Below are 26481 nucleotides of genomic sequence, written 5' to 3' on the forward strand. Positions count from 1 at the left end.
TCCCACAAGAGGGCCCTCTTGGATGCCCCTATGGAACGCAAAACCTGATGAAGTGCTCTTTAGAGGGCCCACTTAGTAGACAGGGCATGATAAGGTGCCCTCTAGGGTGCTCTTGTACTGGACAAAATGTGGTAAAGAGACCTCTCAGGTGCCCTTCCAATGGACAGAACATGATAAAAATGCCCTCTTAAATGCCCTTTCTAGTGAATCAGACATAATAAAGTGCCTTTCTAGTGGGTGAAACGTGTTAAAGCAACCTCTAGATTGCCCTTCCAGAGGCTGAAATATAATATAATGTTCTTACAGTGGATGAAACATGAAAAATGACCCTCTCTGGTGCCCTTCCAGTAGATAAGATGTGATAAAGTGCCTTACTAGTTAATGAAACATGATAGAGTACCTTTTCAGTGGATGAAATGTTAAAAAGTGCTCTCTCAGGTACTCCTCCAGTGGTTGAAACATAATAAAGCACACTTCCAGTGGATTAAAAATGATGAAGTGTTCTTTCAGTGGATGAAGCAGCATAAATTGCCCCCTTAGGTGCCTTTCCAGTGGATGAAAAATGATAAAGTGCCCTTCTAGTTTATGAAACGTGATTAAGTTTCCACTACTTCCCTTCATGTGGATGAAACATAACAAAGTATTCTTCCAGTAGGTGAATTAAAGTGCCCTCTAGGGCTTTGGGAGGGTGCCAAAGATCTCAGGGGGGTGGGACCCTATCTGCTCTGACTCTCTCAAAATAAGATGTGCATAAATATTTTCTAATGAATATAGATCATGATTAGAAATATAATACAAAGGCGTATTAGGGCCTTCCTTAAAGACACAAAACAAAACTTGAAATTTCCAAGTTTATGAAGTCTTAAATTTTGACATTAAAATCATAAATTAACAATTTTGTTGAGTCAATAATAAAAATAATAACAATACATGATAAAGGGTCCTTCAGGGTGAAAATTTTTACATTACAGCATATCACAGGTGTCATATTCATTTATTACCCCCTGCCCCTTATCATGAGTCACTGGGCCACTGCCAGTTTGTACTGATATATATGCAAACATCTATAGGTAACAACGTACGAGCAAAAGTGCCGACACCAGAGGACACAGTTATTCTAAAGAAAATCCTAATCTTCTCCTTCTTTTGATGGTAAAATCTGCATATCCACTCAGGAAACGACACATCCTGGTAAGAGGTTTGAGGCAGGAAGGTAATTGGCTTCCTCAATAATTCAATCACTTTCTCTCACTCAAGAAGTTCCAGTTATTGAAGTAGGAAAGCTTCATATATTTTCCTGTTTGCCTTTTTGCTCACTCTCTTTATGTCTTTCCTCATGAGGAGAAAAAGGACAACTGCAGCAGAATGAGGCTGCTCTACAACCAAAGAATAAGGTTGAAGAAATAAAGCACATATGTTATCATTCCATTTAAAGAATAAAAGAAGAGGAACCCGGGTGTAATCTACTACACGTTAATGTAAATGTCCTGTCAGACATTCAGCATCTGCTGAGCTGCTGAATGCACTGGCTGACATCTAAAAGCTGATTGAAAGTTTCTACCAGCAGAGCAGACTCACTAAGGCTGTTTGTAGCCCCGTTTGTAGCTTCAGAGCAATTAAAGTGTGATGGTGGTCACAGATCGCAGCTCTAACACCACCCACTGACTAGACTTCACTGTCAGCTACAGGATTTGGCAGTTTTTTAAGGATTCTTGGGTTGCTTTTATTTGACCGTGTTTTGCAAAAGTTTATCCTTCTGGTGTTTTCATTTCTCACCAAACTGTTTGACCCTGTGTTATTGAATATTTCCTTTTTTTAAACACTCATGAAAGCCTAAGAGCTTCTAACAAAGAAATGCAAGTTTAAAGGTGACTGCTTTCATTCTTCATTGTTTTTTTTTTACTTATTTTCCCTCCTCTTTTACACAATTTATTACACTCATGCTTTCGAAGCACTTTTGTCAGCTCTCATTGTCTACAGGTGCATTTAATTGACCTCATATTAGATGTGGCTAAGATGAGTGGAATACACCGGGATTAAAAATGTTAATCTTTTGACAGCCATTATTTAAACATTTAGATACAGTATTACATTAGTATATCTGCATACACTGTCATGTTGTTATAGACTAACTTTAAGAATGCACAGCTATCTATTGTAATACCTTAGCACTAATTCTGTAGACTATTGACTGCAATATCTTGAATAATTAGAAGTGTATTTTTAATTGTCATCGGGGTACATATTTACATACTCTTGTTATAATTTGCGTATGTAATGACTTACATGTCTTATTGTTTTTGTGTGCAGGAGAAACTGTAAAGCCTGAATTTACTATCAGGGATGTATACACTATGGACATCTTGTACATCTGGACTCTGCAATTTTACTCCATTCTTCTTTGCCAAACTGCTCAAGCTCTGTGAGGTTGCACAGGGATCAGACATGAACAGCCCTTTTCAAGTCCAGACACAACGTCTTTACTGGATTGAGGTCTGGGCTTTGACTTGACCGCTCCAGAATATCCCCCTCGTTGTCTTCAAACCATTTCTGCGTAGCTTTCTCTGTATGCTTTGGCTCATCGTCTTACTGGTAAATAAATCTTCTCCCAAGCCATAGTTCTCTGTCAGACTGACGTCAGATGGCATAAGATCAGCTGGCTGCTGAGAAGCATCCCCACAGCATGATGCTGCCACCACCATGCTCCACAGTGGGGGTGGTGCATTTGTGGTGATGTGAAGTGTTTGGCGTGTTGTCTGATGGTCATAAAGCTCCATTTTGGTCTTAACAGATTAAAGAACTTTCTTCCACTTGAATGGAGTCTCCCACATGTCTTTTTGGTAATCCCTAGTCCAGATTTAATCTGTTTTCTTCAACAGTAGCTTTCTCTTTGCCACTCTCCCATTAAGCTTTGACTGGTGAAGAACCCAGCCAACAGTTGTTGTGTGCTGCTGAAGCTTGTAACTCCTTCAGAGTATCATAGGTGTCGTGGTGGCCTCTCTCTCTAGTCTCCTTCTTGCACGCTCACTCAGTTTGTAAGGGAGGCCTCATCAAGGCAGATTTACTCATGTGCCATGTTCCTTCATTTCTTGATGATGGATTTAACTAGGGAATGTTCAGAGCCTTGGAAATGTTTTTGGCATCCATTTGACATAAACTTTACAATAACCTTTTCTCTGAGTGTTCTTTTGTCTTCAAGGTGTAATGGTAGCCATGAATACTGATGAACCAATGACTGGATCTTCCAGACACAGATGTCTTGATACTACAATACTTCAATCTCATCTCTGTTCAGCTGTCCAGTCAATTACAGGCAAGAAAAAATGTTCTCTCAGACAAGTTAACAGACTCATGGTGTGAGCCAGCAAAATGATTTATTAATGAGCAGATCTGCCGGTCTTTTGTCAACCCAACGCTAAAAATGCATTTCAGTCTGTAGAGGATCTTCAGTTAAAGTGGCACAGGCTGTCCTTACTTTAACAGTACATGATGAAAAGAGCAGATGTTACAGTACGTGTAGAAATCTCACCACTGAGCCAAACTGTAGATAGATCTATACTTTTTTTCTTAAAGTTGAACCATTAAAAGAAGTCAAAGTGTGGAAAAGAGCACGACAGAAAAGAAAAATGATGACTAGAAAAGGTACAGAAGAAGTAGGCTACAAGGCTGTAGTGAGACGAGTCGTGTGCTTATTGGAGAATTGATTAATGGAGCTACAGCAAGAACATGGAAGAAGCAGGGTCCCTTGTGACTCCAGCTTACTAGACACTGAGGTAGAGACACTTCTTCTCTCATCCTGGCATCAGTGATCGTCAAGGGGAGGCTTCAATATGTCTGAGGACGACTTTGCACACCGTGTTAAAGGAGAGAAAATCAATACTGAATGCTCAACTCAGTGAGTTTCATTACAGCTTATCATGATCAATTTACGATTCTGGCAGTGCTGCTTCGCTCTTCTTTATCTGCTTTTACGGATATCATGTTCCTACTTGTAATAAACCAGGAAAATTATACCGGAAAACATACTTTCAGGCATTTTCTCCTCTTTGCAGGTGCACAGCATTTTGTTCGGAGTACAAGGAGACACCACTGCTCTCGAACGCGGCGCTCTGAAAGCCTCATTAGAGATGTTCATCACTGTGTGGGTTTCTGTATGCAAACGTCTCTCTCTGCCTGCTGACAAGCTTTATCCACTGAATAGAAATGAAACCCAGTTTCTCTGCAGCTAGAAGTCAGTTAAACTCTTCTCATTAACTACAAAAGCAGTTCAAAAGCTCTCCTCGCTTTATTTGGTTTGTTAATGAAACGAGCCTCTCCTCCTGTGGAGCCTCACATCTCAGCTACTTAAAAGCCAATGCAGGTTTTGAATACAGATACATCTGACTATCTGATTTTTACAATACTTTAAAGTCACAGTAAACAGCAGTTTGAGGATCGTAAGTGTCAGTAATAGGATGTATTACTGATTGAAGTGGAATAGAGAGCAAAGTCATGGCGTCTAGTCTGAGCTGCCTCTGTTTAGCCAGCATCATTAGCATTTCTTTCATGGTTCTGCTGAAAACAGAAGTTTTACCTGGGTTTTACATCCCAAACTTGGAGGAAAAGACCACCACAGCAGCTATTATTAGACACAGAACCCCTTCTGAGGGTAAGGTACTTGGCAACAGTGGTGGCATTGTCCTCCAGAGATTTTAGTACTACTCCTTTAATCATGACTCGCTTGAAGAAGCTAGGTTATACAGCACTACAGGTGGGTACAGTTGCTCCATGTAATTTAACCTGTTTTAGCTATCGGTCACAAATCTAATCTGGTACTATTTTGCAATGCAAGCTTCAGCTACTGGCTACATACTCTTCCACCTTGATGCCTGCAGCCTGCATCACTCCCCATCCAGAGTTCACTGTCTTTCTAAACAATGGAGTTTTACCAACCTTTCTCAACTTCCTGAAGATAAATTGGAGAAACTGACTCTGACTAGTTTGTGGCTGTCACGTTAGTCCTCTAATGGCTGAAAATTAGACAAGCTACAGTCAACATGTGTGTCTGCAGAACCAAACAGCTGGTCAGCAAAATCATACATAGCTCCATTATCCTTCCTCCACTAAACTTAACAATTTGCCCAATGCAGTCAAGCAGGTAGTGTTCTCCTGACTGTCAGTTAAGCATGATTGGTCACTCCATAGAGCACTGCTCCAGAGTCTAGTGTCAGTAAAATTGCAGAGCTACAACCTGAGACAGTACAAAAGATGTGACTAAACAAAGAAACAGGACAAAATAAGGATGTTAATAAAGAATCTCATAGACAATATGGCACAGTTATTTTTCCCAGGCACAAATCTGCACCCCACAGAAAAGGGCTTCACCACCAACTTTTGGGTGCTATAGTCAGAGGTGTCAAAAGTATTCACAGTCATTACTCAGGTAGAAGTATAGATACTAGGGTTTAAAAAGACTTCTGTAGAAGTTGAAGTATCAACTCAAGCTTTTTACTCAAGTAAAAGTGTAAAAGTACTGGTTTAGGCAGAGCAGTATAGGACCAAGGCTGAGGCAGTGAAGTGCCAAACTGGCATACAGTATGTCCACATACCCAACCTGACTCCAGTCACATGCAAGCCACCTCAATAGTGTCAGTCCACCTCCTCAGCAGTTTACCTCTCATCTAATCCTGGATCACTCTATCACCACCACCAGTGTCTAGACTCCATCAAGGAGAAACAGCACATTTCTCTTTTATCTAAACTTGTAAAATTAATAATCATCTCACATATAGCTCTCTGCTGTTTAACTGTTACTCACAATTCCTTGCTGAAGACAGAAATGTTGTATGGAATATCATGTTCATACTAACATGAATGCAGAGACAAATCAAATAAGTTCAGGTGTATTTTTGCCATCTGTTCTTCTTGGGTTGAGTACACTGAGTAGTCAGAATGCATAATATATAAGCCAGTACACTGTATTCAACATCATACACTGTGCATCACACAGTGATGCAAATAAATAAGCAACAACCTGCTGCCAGAGTGCATGATGCACCTGGAATATTATGCAAATTACCATTCAGATTGCATTGAGCTTTTTAGGAAATTGGAGTCTTTAAACTCCAGTGTTCAGAGAACAAGTCCGACTCTCCACACTCAGCAAAAGGACAGTATTGACGTCAGCACAGAAACATCTGAAGCCCACATTCAGCGGACACAGACACAAGCAGCCTGAGCAGAAAACAGATGGCTGGAAGGAGTGATCATTATATTTTCTGTGGCTTTTCATGACCTCGAGAACAGGGAGTGTATAAAAAGAGCTGGCGCAGGGATTGTCTGCTCTTGCAGCGGTGGATACCCGGCACATTGGGGACTCCTGCATTGACAGATTTCTTTAGAGCAGTTGTGTGTCTTACTCATAGCTTTTATTCCCCTGTGTGCGCATGCATGTTGGGTATCAGGCGAGGAGGATACGAACGCATATTTTTACTTATCCAAGAAATCTCCCAAGAATGTTAATGCATGACCCATATACGGTTTGTGTCAGTTTGTTTCCAACTTTTCTTAAATTATCTGAGCTAAAGTTCAGGTAAACAGCAGAGGTTTTTCTCCATGTAATGTGATATTTATTTGAAATTTATCCTTGAAATTGACAGCCTTCCTCACTCTCTGTCTCATTAAAGGTCATTTAACACAAGAACAACAGCCTCCTCAGAGCTGCAACAACAGAAAATCATTTATAATTTTACAGTTCACATTACAGGCTTCAGATTGATTCATTAGAGAGTGAATTTGTTCTGGATGAACTCCATCAGTCTCCATGGTTCCTGTGTATGTGCACGGCTGTATCTGAGGCTTTAATGGCCTACGTGCTGAGAGGTCTGCTGTGCTCTCGGACAGACACATACCTAAGCACTTGTTCAAAAGCCAGTTTTTAAAGCTCTGCTCATGCTGATGGACACTGAAAAAAGCAGCAGGAAAGCCTTCCAGAGGCCTTTGGAAAAAGCATTAACTCCACATGAAGTGCATTTGTTTCACATAGCTCAGGGGTGAAAGCTTTCTCATTGGACGATCAGCCATTTAAGGCACTGTTTTATGGCATATAGGAAGATATTACATAAGGAGACCATATCCTTTTAAATGTAATATCACAAAGTGTATATTTCCTCTGTGTTTGGAGTCAAACAAAGTACATTGTAAATGCCTATCCAAAAATCAATATGCAGCAATTGTTTATTGTTCCTCAGAGCCCGACACTGAAAATCGCTTCAGCCCATCAGCTTTGATAATCATGCACAGTTGCTGCTTTTTACCCTCCTGTGCAAAGTCAGGTTACATAATCGATGGAGCTGCACAGCAAGAGCGAAAAAGAAATCAATGGTGTCAAAAGTTGAGGGAAAAGTGCAGAAACAATTTAAGAGTCTTACTCTTTTTTGTCTTACAATATTTCTGGACTGACTGAGGTATTTATTTTTGCTACTCTAATTTTTTTCTCCTGTATACTCTCCCATTTAATCATTTATTTTGCCCTGATCACTTAATGGCTACAGCCTCCCTTCCTCCATCCAAAGATGATGTTAGATAACCCAAAGATTGAGCTGCAAAGCTGGGGTCTTAGTCTTATATTAAGACCATAAAATAATGTATCTAAGCTTTATGTGGGGATGAATTTTTGATTTTTAATTGCTCTGATGCAGTGTTAAAATATATATGTTAAATTTTATGGAAATTTGGATTTTTGGGATTTCAGTAGAAAGTGAAACAAAATTTCAGTTTCAAAAAATGAGAATTTTCCGGCAATAATTTGTATTTTCAGGCTTTGATGGGTTGAATATAAAGTACTGGGTGAATAATCCAATGTTTGGTTAATTCTGCTTCACAATGATAGGAAGAGCAGCCATCGAAGGATCAAAAAACTATGTTGCTATGAAGCCAGTAATCCCTGAGGTAACTTTTCTGACGCTTCCTGCTTCGAACCTAAAAAGTCAGACTCATGATGAGGCCCTGCTTTCACGGTCTGTATTCATACTGAAAATCAAGATCAAGCAAGCTTCCGCCTTCTGCTCCATGGGAGGTTTCTCCCTGAGCTTGCCTTAGGATGCCTGCGTTACTGTTTAACATGAGAAGCACCCCAGTCAAACCCCTCTACTAGAGAAGGTCACATCTGGGCTGGCGAACCATTCTGGGCTCGCCTTCCCGCCTCATTGGGTAGGACAAAAAACAAATGCCAAGCTCTCTCTTCACACTTTCCTCTGTCTTTCTTTGTTCCTGTACTCTCGTTGCAGTCTCGTGTGTTGTCTAGCCAGGTGTAGTTGTCTTTTTGCGATCTAACTACTGGATGTGCTAAAGTAGGAGTTTGTATACCGGGCTGGGTCCGCTGAAGATGGCAGAGCTTGTTGGGCTGTGATGGCCATGGGTAGGTAAGGTCTCTGTGTTGGCATAGAGGGCAGTGAGCAGCAGCACTGAAGGGGGTAGTTCTAGGATGCTGGAGATCAATCCAGCCTTCTGAAGATGTTGTGGGACAAACTGAATGATGCTACAGCAACAACCCTGCCAAAGTACTGCCTTTTCTCTTTTCTTTGTTGGTTGCACAGTTGACTTGTGAGGACCAATGTCAATGGCAAATCTGGGTTTAGGGACCTCTTCATTGAGCACTTATCCTTTGAGTAGGGCACAAGTATCTTCTGTTTACCTTAGATCTCTTTAAGCCACCTACATTCATATTATTAATATCTCTTTACTTTTATTTCTATGGCACCTCTTTCATTCATAGAGAGGGTTAAAGTTACCCAGACGACCTATTTTGATGCACACCCTTTCCTGTGGTGTAACCCCTATTGACTATGAATAAAAGGTCAAGCAATAGATCTATTGGAGATAATGTGTGCATTATTAATCACACTCCTCAAAGGTCAAATCAATGCTAGAAAAAGAATATCAACCCACCTTATTTTTCATTTTACATTGGTGAAATAGGTCAGTACAGTAACAGAAGACTTGCTGTAGACACAAAAAAATGAAACATTTGATATAAATGAGACAAAAAATGTATTCACAAAGTTCATGTAGAGGGTTCAAGCACCCCTTAGTGTGCTGCAGAGCAAACAGTCTCTCTGTGCCCAGTTTGTGAGTATTTAAATGAATGTTTTTGCACACATTTGGGGCAAAACTGGCCTCAAATGAAGCTCATAGAAACACAGTTGGTAGTAACTGCGCCTGCTCGGATGTCATTAGCAAATGAACCTTTTTGAACTGAACCTTTAGATGGAGCATAATTAGCACAATTGATTCCCAATTAATTGAGCTTTTAACAGCTGCAGTCCATTCTTTGTGAATTCTCCTCTTACAGTTTTAAATGAACATTATTATGAACATAGTTCTGCTTTTATAATGCTGTTCTTATGCTCCAAGAGCAAGCATGCTACCATAGACAGTCTCAGACATTTTAGAGTGATTTCATGCCCACCAGGTTTACTTACAGTGCAAAGAACACATTGACAAAAAATCCTTAATAAATGTCATTATTCAAAGACTTCTAAATACCGTATTTCCTGACTGATTATCAGAGGAGTTTTTAAAAAATCATGAGCCATGTTTTTGCATTTTAGTTGTAGTAGAACTTACTATCTGCTGCTGATGAAGGGTCTCCTCTTGTTCAAGGACACGCTGTGTCGCAGGAACATTGACTGTTTCATGTGCATTCCTGAGAACAAGGTGCTCCATTATAATGAAGTCGATAAAGGTTTCCATGATTGGTCATTCCCTCCTCCCGGATCTCAATTTCTGAATCCAATTTGTGACCTTCCTCACCTAACAGCATTCTCTCGCTGCCACAGCCTCTCTAGTCTAAAATTTACAGCTGCTCTGGTCTGTAAATAGATATAATGACTTCAGTATGCCTGAATAAATGGACTTGTACCGCTGCCTTTCTAGATCATTTCAATTACTCTCAGAGGTCAGTGAACATGCAATGGCATACGGTCCTTCATCTTCCGTTTTTAAATGCTTCACAGCAGCTTCTCATGCATCATGCAAAAAGTTTTTTTGAAAGGTACTCATTGCACATCATCAGCAGCTTACATGCAGGCTGAAATATCTGTGTATGTGCAGCAACTATAGTGATGAGAAAGTTTAGGTTTTTTCTCTATATGCATCTATACCTTCAGTCAGCTGACTCGTATCAGCCTGGACAGATGCGTAGACAGACAGACGGACAGACGGATGAATGGATGGATAATTGGATGAATGGATGAATAGTTTAATAAATGGATGGATGGCTGGACAGACAAAGGGAGGGACAGATGGATGGACAGGGGACAGATTGGATGAATAATTGGATGAATTGTTAATTGGATGGACGAAAGGACGGACAGATAATGATGGATGGATGGATGGATGGATGGATGGATTGGTGCATGAATGAATGGATGGATGGATGGATGAATGGATGGATAGATGGATGGATGGATGGATGGATGGACAGATGGATGGATGGATGGATGGATGGACAGATGGATGGATGGATGGATGGATAGATGGACGGATGGATGGATGGATGGATGGATGGATGGACAAATAGACGGATGGATGGATGGATGGATGGATGGATGGATGGATGGATGGATGGATGGATGGATGGACAGATGGATGGATGGATGGATGGATGGATGGATGGATGGATGGATGGATGGACAGATGGATGGATGGATGGATGGATGGATGGATGGATGGATGGATGGACAGATGGATGGATGGATGGATGGATGGATGGATGGATGGATGGATGGATGGATGGATGGACAGATGGATGGATGGATGGATGGATGGATGGATGAATGGACAGATGGATGGATGGATGGATGGATGAATGGACAGATGGATGGATGGATGGATGGATGGATGGATGGATGGATGAATGGCTGAATGGATGGATGGATGGATGGATGGATGGATGGATGGATGGATGGATGGATGGATGGATGGATGGGTCAAACAGAAACATATTATCAACATAGAAACCAGGAGTAGAGAGACCCTGAAGATAAATCATTATTAACTCAACCATTGGACAAATATCATTCATCATGTAGACTGAAATGCATGATAATTATTTAGCATGCTTTGTTACCTGAGTAGGATTTAACATTACAAGCACATAAAATACACCATAGATATGTGCATGCCTTGGTTCACAGTTAGGATCTGAATGTCCATGGACTATAGACCAGACCAGACTGAGGTGACTGATAGGAACAGTGATTCCTCTATTTCTATGTAGGGAAGCAAAAATCTAATCCACATATGCTCTAATATCATATATGAGCAGCAAGTTATTGTTTTTAACATGTTTCCAAAAAGAAAAAAAGAAAATTATCCAGTATTTTAAACAGAAATGGACTAAGATGTATTTTTGTGTCAGTTTTGTGTATAAAATCTCCAGATTCATGGATGGATGCAACCCCCCCCCCCCAGTCATGTTGATCTTCTTCTGATTCCCCTCTAAGGAATTATACGTCTGACCGAATCCCAACTCTATCTTCTTTTTTTCTCAAACCTTTTTTTTTTTTTTCTTGCTCAAAACCAGCCTCTGAGGCATCTGATAAATTTGTTCCTATTCAAGGGTGACATCAGTAGAGGCTGGAGAAACTTCAGTCTGACGAGTCAAAGATGGAGTCAGCTCTTCTGCCATGTCTCTATAAAAACCCCACATTCAAGTTAGATGATATTTAAACAGTGTGCTCTGACATGATCTTCTCTTCCAATCTGATTAAAAATCTATCTTTGGTTCAATAAGGACTGAAAATATATGCCTGAGACTGTTTCAGTATAAACGAGACTACAGAGAGATCAAATACAATTTTCCAAATCTCAGTTCCTGCTGTTTATAGGAAACCTTTTTATTGTTTCATTACTGACACGGTGTAACTTTTGAATGCATAGTAAGGCTGTTGCTGTTTGGTTTTGTCTACTTTGGTTTCCATAAAAACTATTCTTATGTCTGAGGACTGTTGCAGGCTCTGGGTAAGAGGTAAAGACTCAACCAAAAGCCTGACTCTAGGTTTACTCGCACTGTCATAAAACACACAAATGTGCATTTTTGACAAGTAAAACATCTCATAGCCTCCTCTCTAGCTTCTGTTTAGATGTTGTCAGAAGCCAAAGGTCCATTTCATCTTATAAAGTGCAGCAATATTACTGGATTTAGTTCCAGAATGACTCTGCCAATGTCTGCATGCAAATCACAGTGTGATTCGAGTCTGATGTCCAACATATCCAGGAGTGAGAAGCTGACAGTCCATGAATGTTCCTTCCACAGTTCCAGCAAGTTAAAAGCCTCGTGGATTCAAGATTCTGTTTTTGGAGGAGAGCAGGGCTCGTATTGTCCTTCTGTTGAGCTGCTAAAATTCCTACAACAGACAAGAATGAGACAACATTCCTCTCCCAAAACTCCAAAAACTGGTCTCCTCACTTCCCAGACATTTACAGACTGTTGTTAAAAGAAGAGGGGATGGTACACAGTGGTAAACATGGCCCTGTCACAACTTTTTTGAGATGTGTTGCCGCCATCAAATTCAAAATGAGCTTATATTTTTCCTGAAATGATCAAATGTTTCAGTTTCAACATCTGATATGTTGCAACATATGTTACCATCCAGATGTCTCTTTCAGGGAAGGCCTTCACTATTTCTCCTCACTTCCTGCAAAGTATCGTATCATATCTTACGTACTGTTACTGTATGGTATCGTATTCTATCGTATCATATCTTACTGTACCATACCTTATAAAGTTGTTGAGTTTTGCTTAACTGACAGTAGAAAAATTAATATTTTTAATATGTTTGAAATTGTTTTTACTTTAATTTTTTTCAGTAAACTACTTCCACTCTCCTTATTAGTTTTAGCAAATCTCATTTGGCTATTAAAATCAATTTCCCCCAGAAGTTTCGGTCCCCTGCCTGTTTCGTTATTTAAAAATTTTCACGAATCTTCCATCTTTTTAATGTAAAAAAGTATTTCTTGTGCTCACCTTATCATGGGTCCTGTGAAAGTATTTGCTTGGAATCAGTTCTTCAGGTGGCAGTGGTGATTTTTCAAACCTTTCTGCCCTTATTGCCTTTGCCACACTTCACCACACTCACAAAAAGCAAAGAGAATTGATTTCAGTTTGGCTTTAAATCTCATCCATTTTACAAGACTCTGTGTTGTGGCTCCCACACAGATGAGCATTCCCATTCTGAAAGTGAAATTCAAACACCAGCCAGCCAAAGGACAGGGAGGAGGAAGAGGAGGAGGACGATGACTATAATTGTTGGAGCCCACAATAGGCAGCAGGGCTGCGGGAGCAGTTACAGACAATCACGGTCTTTTCAATCGGTCTCAGATGGTGTGATTAGGGAGCGATCTACAGCAAGCAGCCGCATCCCAAAATCTCATTTTTAGAGCAGTCACAGTGATTTCTCCATCTGTTCGCTACTGATTCAATGTTGTTCCCTAACACAGGTAGACAGGCGTCAGATTGGCCTCCTGCCTCATCCTTGGAAGGCGGGTTTCAAGGAAGGCATGCGTGTTTATGGAATATCTATAGAAGAGAGAGATAGAGCTTTAAGTGCAAGAAAAATCATCCTGTGCTTTAAACTGGAAAAGAGCATCTTTTTTAAGTCTCTCAAAAAGAGAAATGACACATGCATAATGCACAAACATGCAGAACAAATCACCTAAAGATATCCCAGGTTGCTTGGAGGAAGCACCAAGACAGATGCATGGAGAGGTTTTGTTAAAGGATGTCTTTAAGAATTAGTCTCAGTAACCGAGTCCAAACTCATAAGATAGAGCAGCTACATGGTAGGTCTGAAGCTTTCATCCTTTACTATATTTATAAAAATCCCCATACATATTTTCAGTTCTGCTAAAATGAGATGAAGGGAAAATCTCCAGAAAGAAAAGCTCTGAAGCTCAGAAGCCAGGCTTATTTGGGATTGCAATAATGCTGAAAAAGTCAGTAATTAACAGTCAATGTTCAGTTGATCTATGCTGCTCAATAATTACGATGCACAAAGAGACCAAGCTGTTCTAAACTCATTAAGTGGGTGTAATTAGATCCACTGGTGTTGACATGCTTATTAATCGTGGTGGGAGGTTTGCCATGTTCCCCTCCTAAGTAAACACGCTAACTGTTGCTAACTACTACAAACCACCAAGGGCAGCAGAGGCTGATGGGAATGTCATGAGGAACATTTTAATTTCTGGCCTGATGACATAGCTGCTGAGTAAACGAAGGCAACATGAAAGCAGGTCCAGAGGGAGCAGGAATGTCAGTCCCAAAGATGTAGAAACACTTCAGTGTGAAGCAAAGTGGAGGACCAGAGGACCGAGTTTCTGCAAAGCCAGCACTACTGATAACATTGACTCCTCAGTTTCATCATAAATCTCTTATGATACCTTCATCAACCCACCTCTATGGATCCAAAAATAATTCATGTGAAGACATCAGGTCAGGTCAGGTGATGGAGCATATTCTGGTTCAGCACTTTGTTGCATCTGCTTTAGTCCTGTACTGCCCTGGCTTCCTGATGGCCATCCTCCAGGCCTATGCCCCATCTCCCCAGGTCCTCCCAGCTGCACCCTCCAGGATGCATGCGGTTTCTCTCAGCGTCTGGACCAGCCCACTGGTCCTTGGCACCCAGCATGAGCTGGATCAGGCCCAGGAAAACATGCCATGTGCCGGTAGAAGCACAGCTGCCATTCCCATCCCCGCTCTCCTGACCACGTCAGCTTTAGACACACGGCCTTACCAACAATGTTAAAGGACAATATGAAGATATTCAAGAAAGAAAAAAACAATTTAAAGCTCGAGATGCTTATTAAGAATCGTGCATAGATCCTCCTCTGGCTTTTAAAATATAGATACACACTTAGGTGTATGCCCCAGGGGGGTGATGCAAGGCTAATTAAAAACAATGCAGATCATGTTACATTGCTTTCAAAGCATGGCAAATGTTGTAATAGGATGCTATGTATCAGGAACCATGATTTAAGCCATTAAAAGTAGCAGTAAAGAGAAAAGCAGCAACTAATTGATTGGGATTCTTTTTATATACTATGATTATCTATAAAAGAACTAGATAAATCAGGAAAAATATACTTTATTTTGATATTGCTTGAATGTTGATTTACCATGTATATTATCTTTCAAATAAGAACGTTTCTACAGTTGATCTCAAATGAAAAAAAAGGCAACACTGCACTCTGCTGGTGGAAACGTTTAACTGCAGCATGGACAATAAATACTTATATTAGTTTATTGCTACACCTTTTTTTTTTATCAAACCTCACTGAGATGAGTAAATGTCACAAGGAGTTTTCATCCTTTCAGCTTCCCCTCTACTTGCATCTAAGAAAAGTTAAGCCTCCCCTGGAACCCTTTAATTTTTTTCATTGAAAAAATCCCGACATAATAGGCCTACATATTTGATAGTTTCTCGCCCAAAAAAAATCTACTTATAAACCATCCAATGCTATGACGGCATAAGAGCTACCCCCAAAAAAGAGGATCTGTTAATTTATCAAGACAATACTCAAAATTTTAAGTTTAAAAGTGGCAAATTAAGAAGAAAACGAAATGAAAGTTTCTACCTTGAAAGCAGTTTATTATGTAAACCAAAACTTGGAATTTTTGAGATTGTCAAGTCAAAATAGCTGAATGCATGAAAGAAAATTATACCATACAAAAGAGTTTTCCTGAGCCTAATGAAATAATACTTCTTACCAGAACTGAGAGAGAGGGATTTAGTCCAGAATAATCACACTACCATTATTATATAGACTTAGAGGAGAAATTTCTGTAAACTGAAGTTGTCCCACCGCTGTTTTCAGTTTGATTTAGCATTAATTTTTTGACTGTAAAATATTAAAAAGATTATTACTTTAAAACCTTTAAATCTGGGGTTTTATAATGTCAAAATTTAAACTTCTGTAACTTTGTTTTCTTGTAAGTATACAACTCTATAACCTCAAAAACTCGTTTAATATCTCAAAAATTTGACTCTTTTTTTCTCAAGAATTAGCATATCCACTTTATTTTTCATCTTTCAAGGTGGCCCTAGAACACCGTTTCCATTATTAACTTAGAGCAGACAGGGCTGTGGTGCTTATGTTCAGTGTGATAACAGCCATTTAAATTTTACTGTCAGCAGCCAAGAGGAAGCGGTGCAAAGAGGATCCTACTTCTGAGACTCTGGACGAAAATCATAGATATTTATGAAATGGAGACTCAGACTTATTTTGATGATCATACAGATTTTTACAAAGATAGGAAAAATCTGACTTTTTATGACCCCATAAATACTTCCCAATGTCCCTGTGCAATAATACATGCATAAATACATCTGTACATGCAGATAATGTGCAATAGGGCTGTGTGCAATTGCACCAGCACTTTAAATGAACAGGCCAAGAGAAAATTTGCACAAGAAAAAATAAAGCCACACTGGTAAAAGGATGGTGTACATCATTGTGCAGGTGAAGCCAAGGGCGATGTATGACTCATGTTCTCATCCTTTAATAGTTTTGATGTCTGCAGATTTTGTTTGCTCTATATTTACCTGGAAAGCCACATCACAAATTATGCCATCCTTTACCAGCTGGGTTTAAATGTAATTCTGTTAGATGACATGAACTTCAGCAAGCCCAATGTATGAATGCCTTGATTCAATATTAAAAATTTTAGTAAGACCTTCAGCACTTCTAGGTTATAGTTGCACATATTTATAACAGCATTCATACGCATTACCAGAGCAGATTTGCAATCCAACTAAGGCTCACAGTATAATGTGCATGGTGACACTGGAAGAGTAATAGTATACCAAATGTAACGAGCATTTATTTCTGCAAATTCCCTTTATTCAAACTCAAGTGCTATTCGGTGTATTTGAGAGGAATTAAAAAGCGGATACACTTTCTATAAACATGTATTTCTCTTTATTGGCCAGCAGAAACCAGCTCAGACAAGGACTCCATGTTGTTTCAGAACATCTGTGTATTTTGCAATCTTGGCCTCAACGTTCTTCTCTGCCTGCTTGGTCAGCTTGTTCACTGTCTTTTTCTTAGCATAGCGGAGCTTGGCCTTCTCCTTCCTCTTCTCCTCCAGGGTGGCTGTGATAGCCTGGTACTTCCAGCCAACCTCGTGAGCCAGACGGCCGAGGAGAGCGAACTGATGTGGGAAAGAATTTAAAGTCAGTATATTTCATATGCGTCACAGGTGAAACAAAGGAAAACAGCCTTCAGACACTGAATATTCAAACAGCAGATAAAAATGTGGTCCAAAAATACTGCTGGAGAGATGTCTAAGTAGTTGCAAGTGATTTCATATTAAAACACTTGGAAAAAGCAGTTATTCCACTCAAAATACATGCTTGAATAGCTTTAATATAAAGCTTAGATGTGGGGCCAAATGGCATCGACTCAACTCAGAAATCAGATCCGAAAAGTTTGTCTCATCAACAGATGATCAGCTTCGGGATAAAATGCTCATCACTGTCAAGTCAATTGTTGTATCAACTGAATCATTTGGGATTCAGTTTCAGCAGGTTTTAATTGACCCTTGAAAGCTTTAAAAAGCTTGGGGCTCACCTTGCGAGTGGGCTTCAGACGCACGATCTTGAGAGCAGCTGGAACAACCATACGCTTTCTCTGTGGAACAAAAGACAAAGTCAGAAAAAGAAGAAAACACTTTGTCTCTACAGTTACAGGATCAGCATGTCTCAGACATTAATTCTTTTCATAATAACTACTCAAACAAGGTAGGTAAGGATTTAGAATAGCATCACAGACAGCCAAGTTAAAGCTAAGCTTACAGGCCAATCACAGATATGTGGCCCTTTGTTATACAAGAGATTCATCACCTTATCATAGGGTGGAGGAATACCGTCGAACACCTTCAGCCTCTCCAGAGCAGCCTGGCCTCTCTTTGTTTTGTGGGGCAGCATACCTGGTGAACAGAAGTCTTGTTTGTTAAATATGTACATGAACCACTGAAGCTAAAGAAAACTCCTATTTAACCCAGCACAGTCTTTCTCTTTACTCAACTCAGCAATCAGATCCGTTAAACTTGTCTCATCAAGAAATGATCAGTCTCGGGATAAAAAGATCATCACTGTCAAGTAGAAACAACTTGTGCTGGGTAAAACATACAAATGGGCTTTTTTCTTAAAGTTACAGGAGGTAGATCCATTTTAGGGATGCACCGATACACTTTTATAGACCTTGTATGAGTACTTAATGATGATAGATGTTACCGAGTACAGTATCTGCAGTGTTTTATGAGTACAGGTTCCAGTACTCAGGCTTAGTATCAGCACCTATACCCAATAATGGTATAGGTATCTGCATCCCTTGTCAGTTTGATAATCTAGACAAGTTTATTGATTTTTACTAACCAGCCACCAGTGCATCACTCATTAAAGTAAACAATGAATCTCTAGATTTATCCCAAGATTCCAAAGAAATACAACGCACATTTAGCATGTAGCCCAAATAGTAGCCTTAGATTTTCCTCCACTTGCAAAGAAACAAATATTTGAATGAACTCTTGAGTATTAGACAGTCACCTTCCCAATTAGTCAGGGTTCATAGATCTTAAAGCTCAAATTTAAGCATTTTCAAGGTGCTTTCTCAATCTATTCCAGCACCTTAAAATTTGTGGTAAAGTTTGTATTTTTAAAAAGGCATATGCCTAAAATTTAAACATAAAGAATCAATATGATGCTTGAAAGAACCGAACTTGTTTAGTAAAATCAGTCTGTGTGGATAAGAAAAAGAAAGAAACACATTCGACCAACACTGAAAATATAAACTTGATGGGCGACGAACAAATTGGATATCTTGAGTATGTTTGGCTACAGCCTGATATTCTTCTGAAGAAAATTGTTGACGTAACATTTTAGCAATTTGCCTACTCTATCACGTAGAAGAGCCTTCAGCCTATTATTTCTCTAATAAGCAAACGATAGAGATATTTCATCATCAAAGGCTTACAGTTAGAATTTCAAACACTTAGAAACTCAAGTCATATTCAACCTTTAAAAACATTGAAATTTGAGTGTACCGAATGCTTCAGTAGTGTAATAATTTCAGGTTTGCTTATGAAGTAGCCATATCAGGAGTAGTGCCACATTCTCACCTCTAACAGTTCTCCAGAAGATTCTGCTGGGAGCTCTGAAGTGGTACGGTCCACGAGAGGGATTGGTGTTCATCCTCTTACGCAGGAAAGCCAGGTACTTCACTGTAAAAGAACAAATTATTGGTACTCAATACTACGGTGCAGTAATATCTACTACATTAGAATGAAATGCAAATGTCTCAGATGGTAGTGCATGTAAGGTATTCTCATGGTCATTGAAACTCAAAACTAAGATAAACATCACAGACAACAAGCATGTTAAAGTGATCACATCTGAATTCTGTAATAACCTACTTACGCTTGTTGCGGTAGAAGTTTCCAGAGATGTTGATTCCTTCACATCTCACCACAACCACTTTGTGTCCTAAGACGGGACAAAATGTGATTAAAATTTTGTACCAAAAAAGCAGGCAAGTTGACAGTGTTCTACATACTGTCTCAGATGGTAGTGCATGTGAGTTTTCTCATGGTCGTTAAACTCAAGCAAGGGAGGTAATAATTTTCATCACTGACAGACTAAAGCTTATCACTTTGTGTGATGGTTATTAACCAAAAGTCACACATTTCCATTAAAAATCAAAAGTAGGACTTACCCAGCAAAACCTGCTTTGCCACAATGGCAGCAAGCCGGCCGAGTAGATGGCCCCTGCCATCAAGTAGCAGAACCTGCAGGTTTAAATGAGAAAAGGGGGATGCCACCATTTAATATGTCTAACATACAACGTTGATTCGGTATTAAATGCAAAGAAGCATTAGCATGCAAGCTGATAGCCTTACTGTTATCAGCTACCTTTAACAAACACCCACAGAGTAACTACAAAAGTATCCCAAACATACTGTATAAACAGAAAGTGTACATTTTAAGCACTTCATCTGATAAGCCTTGTAATATATGGCACATGGACGCCGCACTTGCTAACGCTAGCTTGGCTCCACGTAATAACGTTAGACACGTAAACTATATATTCGGCTTCAGTGACGTAGAAAGGTTGAATAGCAAAAGACTCTGATATCAAATACAAAGTTATCCAAGTCTATGACATTAAACAAAATGTATACATAAATATGACTGACACTCGTGCTAGCATGCTAACAGCGTTGACGGGTAAGGGAAGCTGCCATGATGAAGGCATGTCCGCTCAGCTTCGGCTAGCTCTGTCAAATATGTCACAAATATAAGCTTTAAGGGGCACATACAGAGAAATAACGATCACACGAAGTAGCACCACACTTAATGTCAACAGACTACACGTTTAATACCTAATTTAGCCCTCACTGAAAGGGGGAAATTGAGGTTATGAGTCCGCTGCAGTTACATACCTTATTGAACCGGTCCGCCATGATGTGCGAAAAGAAAGACGCACGGGGCTGCTCGTGGTAAAAGGCAGGGGTAAGCGGAAGTGACGTCTACATCATTTCTTCCTCGTGGAATTTTAAACAAACGTTTCAGCCTTCAATGCCCTCGGCTTGTGGAAGGAGAAGTTATGTGGGAAAAAAAGTGCTTCCCCCGTCCTGATTTCCCTTTTTTTCATATTTGTCACTTAACGTATTTGTAAATGTCTCCAATCATCAAAAAAAATTCAATATTAGACAAAAATAACCCCAGTAAATACAAACTGCAGCTTTTAAATTATGATTTCATTTATTAAAAGGAAAAAAGTAATTTAAACCTACCTAGCCCTCTGTGGAAAAGTCATTTCCCCCCTTGTCCAATCATAAATAAACTATGATTAACCACCTTTTTGGAAAGCTGAGTTCAGTTTCACTATCCACTGAGGCAGATGTTACCATCAGGCAAAGGCAGGCAATTACCTGGAGCCCAGGACTACTAGGGGCCCCCTGAACACATGACTAACTTAACCCTTGTTCCTGCACTGGCCTGTTCACTGGCCATTTAATATTTGAAGGGGTTACACTAATTAAAAGCCAGTAATGTAAAGTAAATTTAGTCATGGTATAGTGGCATTAAAGTTTTGAATAATAAAATGTAAATATTTGTGTGAATTATTTTTTTTCCAAGTTTTTCATTTGGCAAACACCAAAATCAAACATATTAACAACGAAGATATATTTGGCCACTTTTCAAGATGTTTTGGTCGGTAAAACATTGCCAAATAACGATGCAAAAATCCAAAATGAAACTAGTAGCAAATTATTTCTGAGTAAATTGTCATTTGTCATTGAAATATGCATGTAAGTTTAGTATTACAATTCTCTGATGGAGTTTGGATACAAGATTCTAGAGTCTCCAAGACATTTATTTGTAAATTACATTAAGTTAAAGTAGGATTTTCTTAAGTGAATAAGAATTTCAAAGAACAATAGATGTGGAGGACCTCATGTCTCTTTTTGCCCAGGGCCCAAAAATAGGTAAATCTGCCACTGATTAGCCACACCCAGGCCTGATTACTGCCAGAGCTGTGGAATCCAGAAATCCCTTAAATAGAGCCTGTCTGACAAAGTGAAGTAGTCTACAAGACTTAAAGCAACACATCATGGTGCCATCTAAAGAATTCAGGAACAGATGAGAAACAAAGTCACTGACATCTATCAGTCTGGAAAGGGTTAAAAAGGCATTTCTTTGGCTCTGGGACTTGATGAGAGCCATTATCCAAAAAAAGGAGAAAACTGTGAACAGTGGTGAACCTTCCCAGGAGCGGCCAGTCTAACAAAATGACTCCAAGAGCACATTGATGATTTATCCAGGAGGTCACAGAAGAACCAAGAACAACGTTTAAAGACCTGAGGCCTCACTTGACTCACTTAAGGTCAGCTAAAATTCCTCCACAGTGATGTGAACAGTTCACTGACAGTTATTACAAATGCTTGCTTGCAGCTGTTGCTGTAAGGGTTGATTGATTTTTTTGGTTCATAAAGGTTACTAATACAGACAGCATTGCATCGCCCATTTATTTTGAGATATTGAGCATAGGAGTTTTAGTTGCATCGAATTAGAAAACCAATTAATCTATTCCTAAGCTATAAATGAGCCCCTACCCCAAGGATGCCAGACTCTTAAATGCTTTGAGGAGACCACATAACAATTCTTTGTTGTTTTGTTTGTGCAGACTTCATTGATATTACATTAATGCAAGGTTACCTAAGACTAAAGCAAAAATATCAACTAAATAAGGGTTAAATGTGTCCAGCCTGTTTCTTAAGGTGTTTGAGAGTTTGTCTATGTGAGAAGTTATGATTTGCATATCTACAATTATTCCCAGTTTGACTCATTAAATTCATCCATTTGCTGCACCACTTATCCCATTAGGGGTCACAGGGCTGACCACCAGACAAGCTCACACTCACACCTACAGGCAATTTTGAGTCTCTGTTTAACTTAACAAGCATGTTTTTGGTCTCTGAGTGACACCAGAGTACCTGGGCAGAACCCATGGTTGCACAGGGAAAACATGCAAACTGTCCACAGGAAGGCTTCATTCAACAGGTTTTGAACCAGGAACCTTTTACCTGTGAAGCAACAGACTCCTGCACTGCAGAGTAGCCCCTATTACATTTATGTTACCCTTCTTAGTAAGTGCTTTATGAAGTAATATTTCAGCATTGTTAATCTAAAAATCAGGCCTATTTGTAATGATTATGTAGTTTAAGTTCTCATGCTTACAAGCATTTAAATAAAGTAAGATTTTTACATAAATGTATTGAAAAGAGAGCCCTAAAAGCTACCATTTCTATTCACATAACATTTATTTATACATAACAAAGGAGGAAAATTTGATTTTGCCATTTCCAGCATCAAAGCTATACATGTTTATCTTCCTGCAATATACAGCTCATTTACCCACCATCTAAGTGGAGAAAGGTTGCAAAGATTGTAAGTGTGCCACAGCACGCCATGGAAACAATAAATATTTTATGAATGATTTTTAATAACCTTCAAGCATTTACAGAACAATCACCCACACATTCATGACTGTCTAAGTGGCACAGTGCATGCAGCAATCAGAAAAAAATCACTAGGTGTGTCTGGCTGGAACAGTGAAAACACCAAAATCATTTTATTGGGATGGTTCCACTCAGTCGTCGTGTTTCAGCTTCCTGATCTTTCCCTTATGACGGTCAATCTCGCGCTGCAGACGTTCAATCTCCTTTTTGTGGTGGTCGATCTCCTCCTGGTGATGCTGCTTCAGCGCAGCCAGCTGTTCCTGCTCCTTACGCCTGAGGTGTACATGGACAGGTAAGCATGGACAAAGCAAAAGAAATAAGGCAAATTCAGAGCAGTCGATGTAAGATCATACAGAAAAGGGAAATAATCAGAGGTGAAAGTATAAACTATAGTAAAAGCAAAGGTACTTAGGTTAAAATTTACTGATGTAGAAATAAAGAATAAGTCATTTAAAGTTCAAAGTACTGAGTAGCTACTTTTGATACCCAAGGGGCTTGTGCAGAAAAAAGTCCTCTTAAAAGTCCTTGGGGGTTTCTTTGGTCCCACCAGTGCATTTCATATGTTCATGTATTCCTTTGTCTTATTTTAATCTTCTTTCTTTACCACAAATAAACAAGGAACTAAAAAGGGAAATGTGGTCTTTCTTTAATATGATACAACAAAGAAAATACGAATCTCCAACCTGGATGTTTATTTCAAGATGTGACTTGAACTAAAGTAAATTTCAACACCTTTTTTGTGATAAATTATGGAATCATTTGCTGTTTGCTATCAACTGTCATGTAGTCAAGGCTGAACAACTGGCTAGTTTTATGATGTTGGCAGACAGCTTGGACCTCCTTGGTTTGGCTTGAAGTGCTTAATTTTAATCAGTACTTCATGCTTTTTACAATGTACTCAAAAGAACACAAATGCGGTATGGCTATTGGCTAAAAAGGAAACTAATGCTGTAATTGAACTGTAACATTTTTCAGTGTCTTTCTCCTTCAGTCTCCTCCCCTCCTGCATCAACACACTGCTGCATTCAGGTCTTCACTGATCAGATCAGTGCAGTAGGTCTTCTTTTGTCTCAGAACCTCTGTGGGTCTTTTCTTAACTTCTGACACAGACTCTAAACGTGTTCCTTTGAGCACAGATCTGATCTTAGGGGAAAATCCCACAGTGCTAGATCAGGTAAGTAAGGAGGATGATCATCATTGTGATTTGTTTTTGGTCCAGAAATGTCTTTACTGAGAGCTCAGTGTGAGCTGGGGCGTTGTATTGATGAAGAATGAAACCATTTTTCCACAACTGTGGTCTCCGTCTACAGACTTTTTCTCTCGGTTTTTCTAGACCCTGTTAGTAATAGGGTAGATTCACCGTTCTGGAACCAACTCCTCCAAAATGACCCCTTTAATGTCAAAGAAAACAACCAACATGGCCTTGGATTTGGACTGTCATTGTGGTGCTTTCTTCATCCTTGGTGATGATGCTGTTCTCTAATGCACTGACTGCTGTTTCGTCTCAGGATTGTTTTGAAAGATATGAGTCTCATCACTTGTAATCACTCCTAAAAAATCTAGGATTCCTTCAGTTTGTTCCAAAATCTCTCCACTAGTGTGCTCGTGTTTTCCTTTTGATCAGGAGTCATACGTTTTGGGACAACTTTGGCACTCACTTTTGTCATGTTCAAATTTTCATGTTAAATTAGCCGAACTGTCCCTTTATCAACGGAGGCCATTCCTGCTCTCATTCTTATCCTGAGTTGTCCATCATTTCCAACCATTTGTTATATTTGTTGAAAGTTTTTGATGGTCATGGGCACCAAGGACATTCATGGTCTTGGACATCGTCTCTGCCCTCACTAAATCTTCAGTTCCATTCAAACATGTGACCGTGAAATGCAGTGTTTCCCATACACCTCAGTTAATGGACCAAAGATTCAGCTGCTGTTTGGTTCAATTTCAACAAAAATTTCAAGTTAATGCGATGTTCAACTTTATTAAAGAACTAAAGATGTCACTTAGTGGAAACTTACAGCAGTTGTGCGAGAATACCCAACCTTTAATATATAACTGCGACTGTTAACCACGTGGTTTATCCTTAGAAGAACAGTCTCATTATATAATAGCCATAGGTCATACACAACAGCTACCCAATTACAGCAATTCACATAAATGTAATCAGTTACTTTACACCCCTGGAAATAAGGTGGGATCAGAAATGCGGGGTCCATGATTACTATCTGTTTACTGTGACAGAAAAGGACATACTTGAAGTACATCTCCTCCTCAGCAGCCTGCTTCTTCCCCATGGCTCCGCCTGCCTCTCTGATGGACCCTCCACCACCACCACCTTTGCCTGCACCTTTACCCAGCTCACCCAGCTGTAAAAAAGGGAAAAGCAGTGACAATGGATGTTTAGTACACATTCAGAGACAAACAAGAGCATTGTCTGGGTTTTTTTTTTTTTTTTTTGCAGTTAAGTTAATGCCCCATATATAGTTTTGTTATCAAGGCCTGCCTGTCTTTAGAAAGAACTAAATTAATCCTGATTAAACTATACCAAAGGTCAAAATTAAGTTTATTTCATAAAGAACCACAAAGGTGCTTTTTTGTTAGAAGGTGCTGAAAGGGGTTTTGGAACAGTCTAGAACCTGTCTGTGTAAGAACAATGACACTAAAAACGTGAAACCTTTGAGACCCAGAGGTCAAATCACTTTATACAGCTGATTTAATTTATGAATACAGAGGCCTTACAGACAACAAGTATGCAATTATTCTTGCATTTTTCAAACCATCGTCATCTTGGGCATGCTGTAGCTCATCTGTCGCACTAACCACTGCTCTAAAACACGAAGGACCAAATCTTCCTGACCTACAACCATGTGAACAGTCGATTTTCCACCAGTTGTCCAGGCAGCAGATCAAAAATATTCAGCTAATCTGGCATTATCCAAACATGACAGCGTAACGGTTACAGATATCAGTGTTTAAATCAGCTGATGTGTTTCCAGCACCTATTTTACCTGGTCGGATGACATTCTCAGCTGTGAAGTGACAAAAGTCCTGATGCTAGGCCTCAGAAACCTCGCCATGTTTGCCTCTTACATGTGAAAACAACGCTACTGACAGTGACAGCGGAACGTGCCCTTGTCCTCAAAAATACACCACAGGACGGCGCCATTACTAACCAGAGGTGGGTGACGACACCACGAGCATCACGGGGGTCTAATGAGAGACTGAGAGCGGGGGGAGGACATTCAAACGCTGTACATCGAAATATTAACACATTAAGTAACGGAGTATGTTTCTTCCACCCTAACAATGAATAACATATACTGAAAGACTACAAAGTATGCCCCTTTATCATAATGGTATGTTCCAAGAACGGACAGAGTGACGCCGCACGTTCTATACGTATCAACTGACCACACAAT

The 26481-nt window shown here is 39.6% G+C and overlaps 2 protein-coding genes and 5 non-coding genes across 7 annotated transcripts; all 7 read right to left on the reverse strand.

Moving 5' to 3' along the window:
* Positions 1-16940: 16940 nt before the first annotated feature.
* On the reverse strand, positions 16941-20583 carry rpl13a (ribosomal protein L13a). The gene is made up of 7 exons (XM_041811839.1): positions 20480-20583; positions 19753-19825; positions 19458-19523; positions 19160-19261; positions 17883-17968; positions 17611-17670; positions 16941-17191 (listed from the first exon to the last, which is right to left on the reverse strand). Exons 1-7 carry the CDS (start codon positions 20498-20500, stop codon positions 16982-16984), a joined length of 618 nt encoding a protein of 205 aa, XP_041667773.1. The 5' UTR covers positions 20501-20583; the 3' UTR covers positions 16941-16981.
* LOC121526846 lies at positions 17445-17520 on the reverse strand. Its single transcript, XR_005993361.1, has one exon. It is a non-coding gene; the product is annotated as a small nucleolar RNA SNORD50 (small nucleolar RNA).
* Positions 17735-17815, reverse strand: LOC121526845. The gene has a single exon (XR_005993360.1). It is a non-coding gene; the product is annotated as a small nucleolar RNA SNORD34 (small nucleolar RNA).
* Positions 18064-18139, reverse strand: LOC121526847. Its single transcript, XR_005993362.1, has one exon. It is a non-coding gene; the product is annotated as a small nucleolar RNA SNORD50 (small nucleolar RNA).
* LOC121526842 lies at positions 19333-19410 on the reverse strand. The gene has a single exon (XR_005993357.1). It is a non-coding gene; the product is annotated as a small nucleolar RNA Z195/SNORD33/SNORD32 family (small nucleolar RNA).
* Positions 19592-19675, reverse strand: LOC121526840. The gene has a single exon (XR_005993356.1). It is a non-coding gene; the product is annotated as a small nucleolar RNA Z195/SNORD33/SNORD32 family (small nucleolar RNA).
* A 2443-nt stretch (positions 20584-23026) lies between the features above and the next one.
* Positions 23027-26233, reverse strand: atp5if1b (ATP synthase inhibitory factor subunit 1b). The gene is made up of 3 exons (XM_041812143.1): positions 26071-26233; positions 25316-25428; positions 23027-23335 (listed from the first exon to the last, which is right to left on the reverse strand). Exons 1-3 carry the CDS (start codon positions 26137-26139, stop codon positions 23194-23196), a joined length of 324 nt encoding a protein of 107 aa, XP_041668077.1. The 5' UTR covers positions 26140-26233; the 3' UTR covers positions 23027-23193.
* Between the last annotated feature and the right edge of the window lie 248 nt (positions 26234-26481).

This window comes from Cheilinus undulatus, linkage group 18, assembly GCF_018320785.1.
Source record: "Cheilinus undulatus linkage group 18, ASM1832078v1, whole genome shotgun sequence".
Taxonomy (NCBI): Eukaryota; Metazoa; Chordata; class Actinopteri; order Labriformes; family Labridae; genus Cheilinus; species Cheilinus undulatus.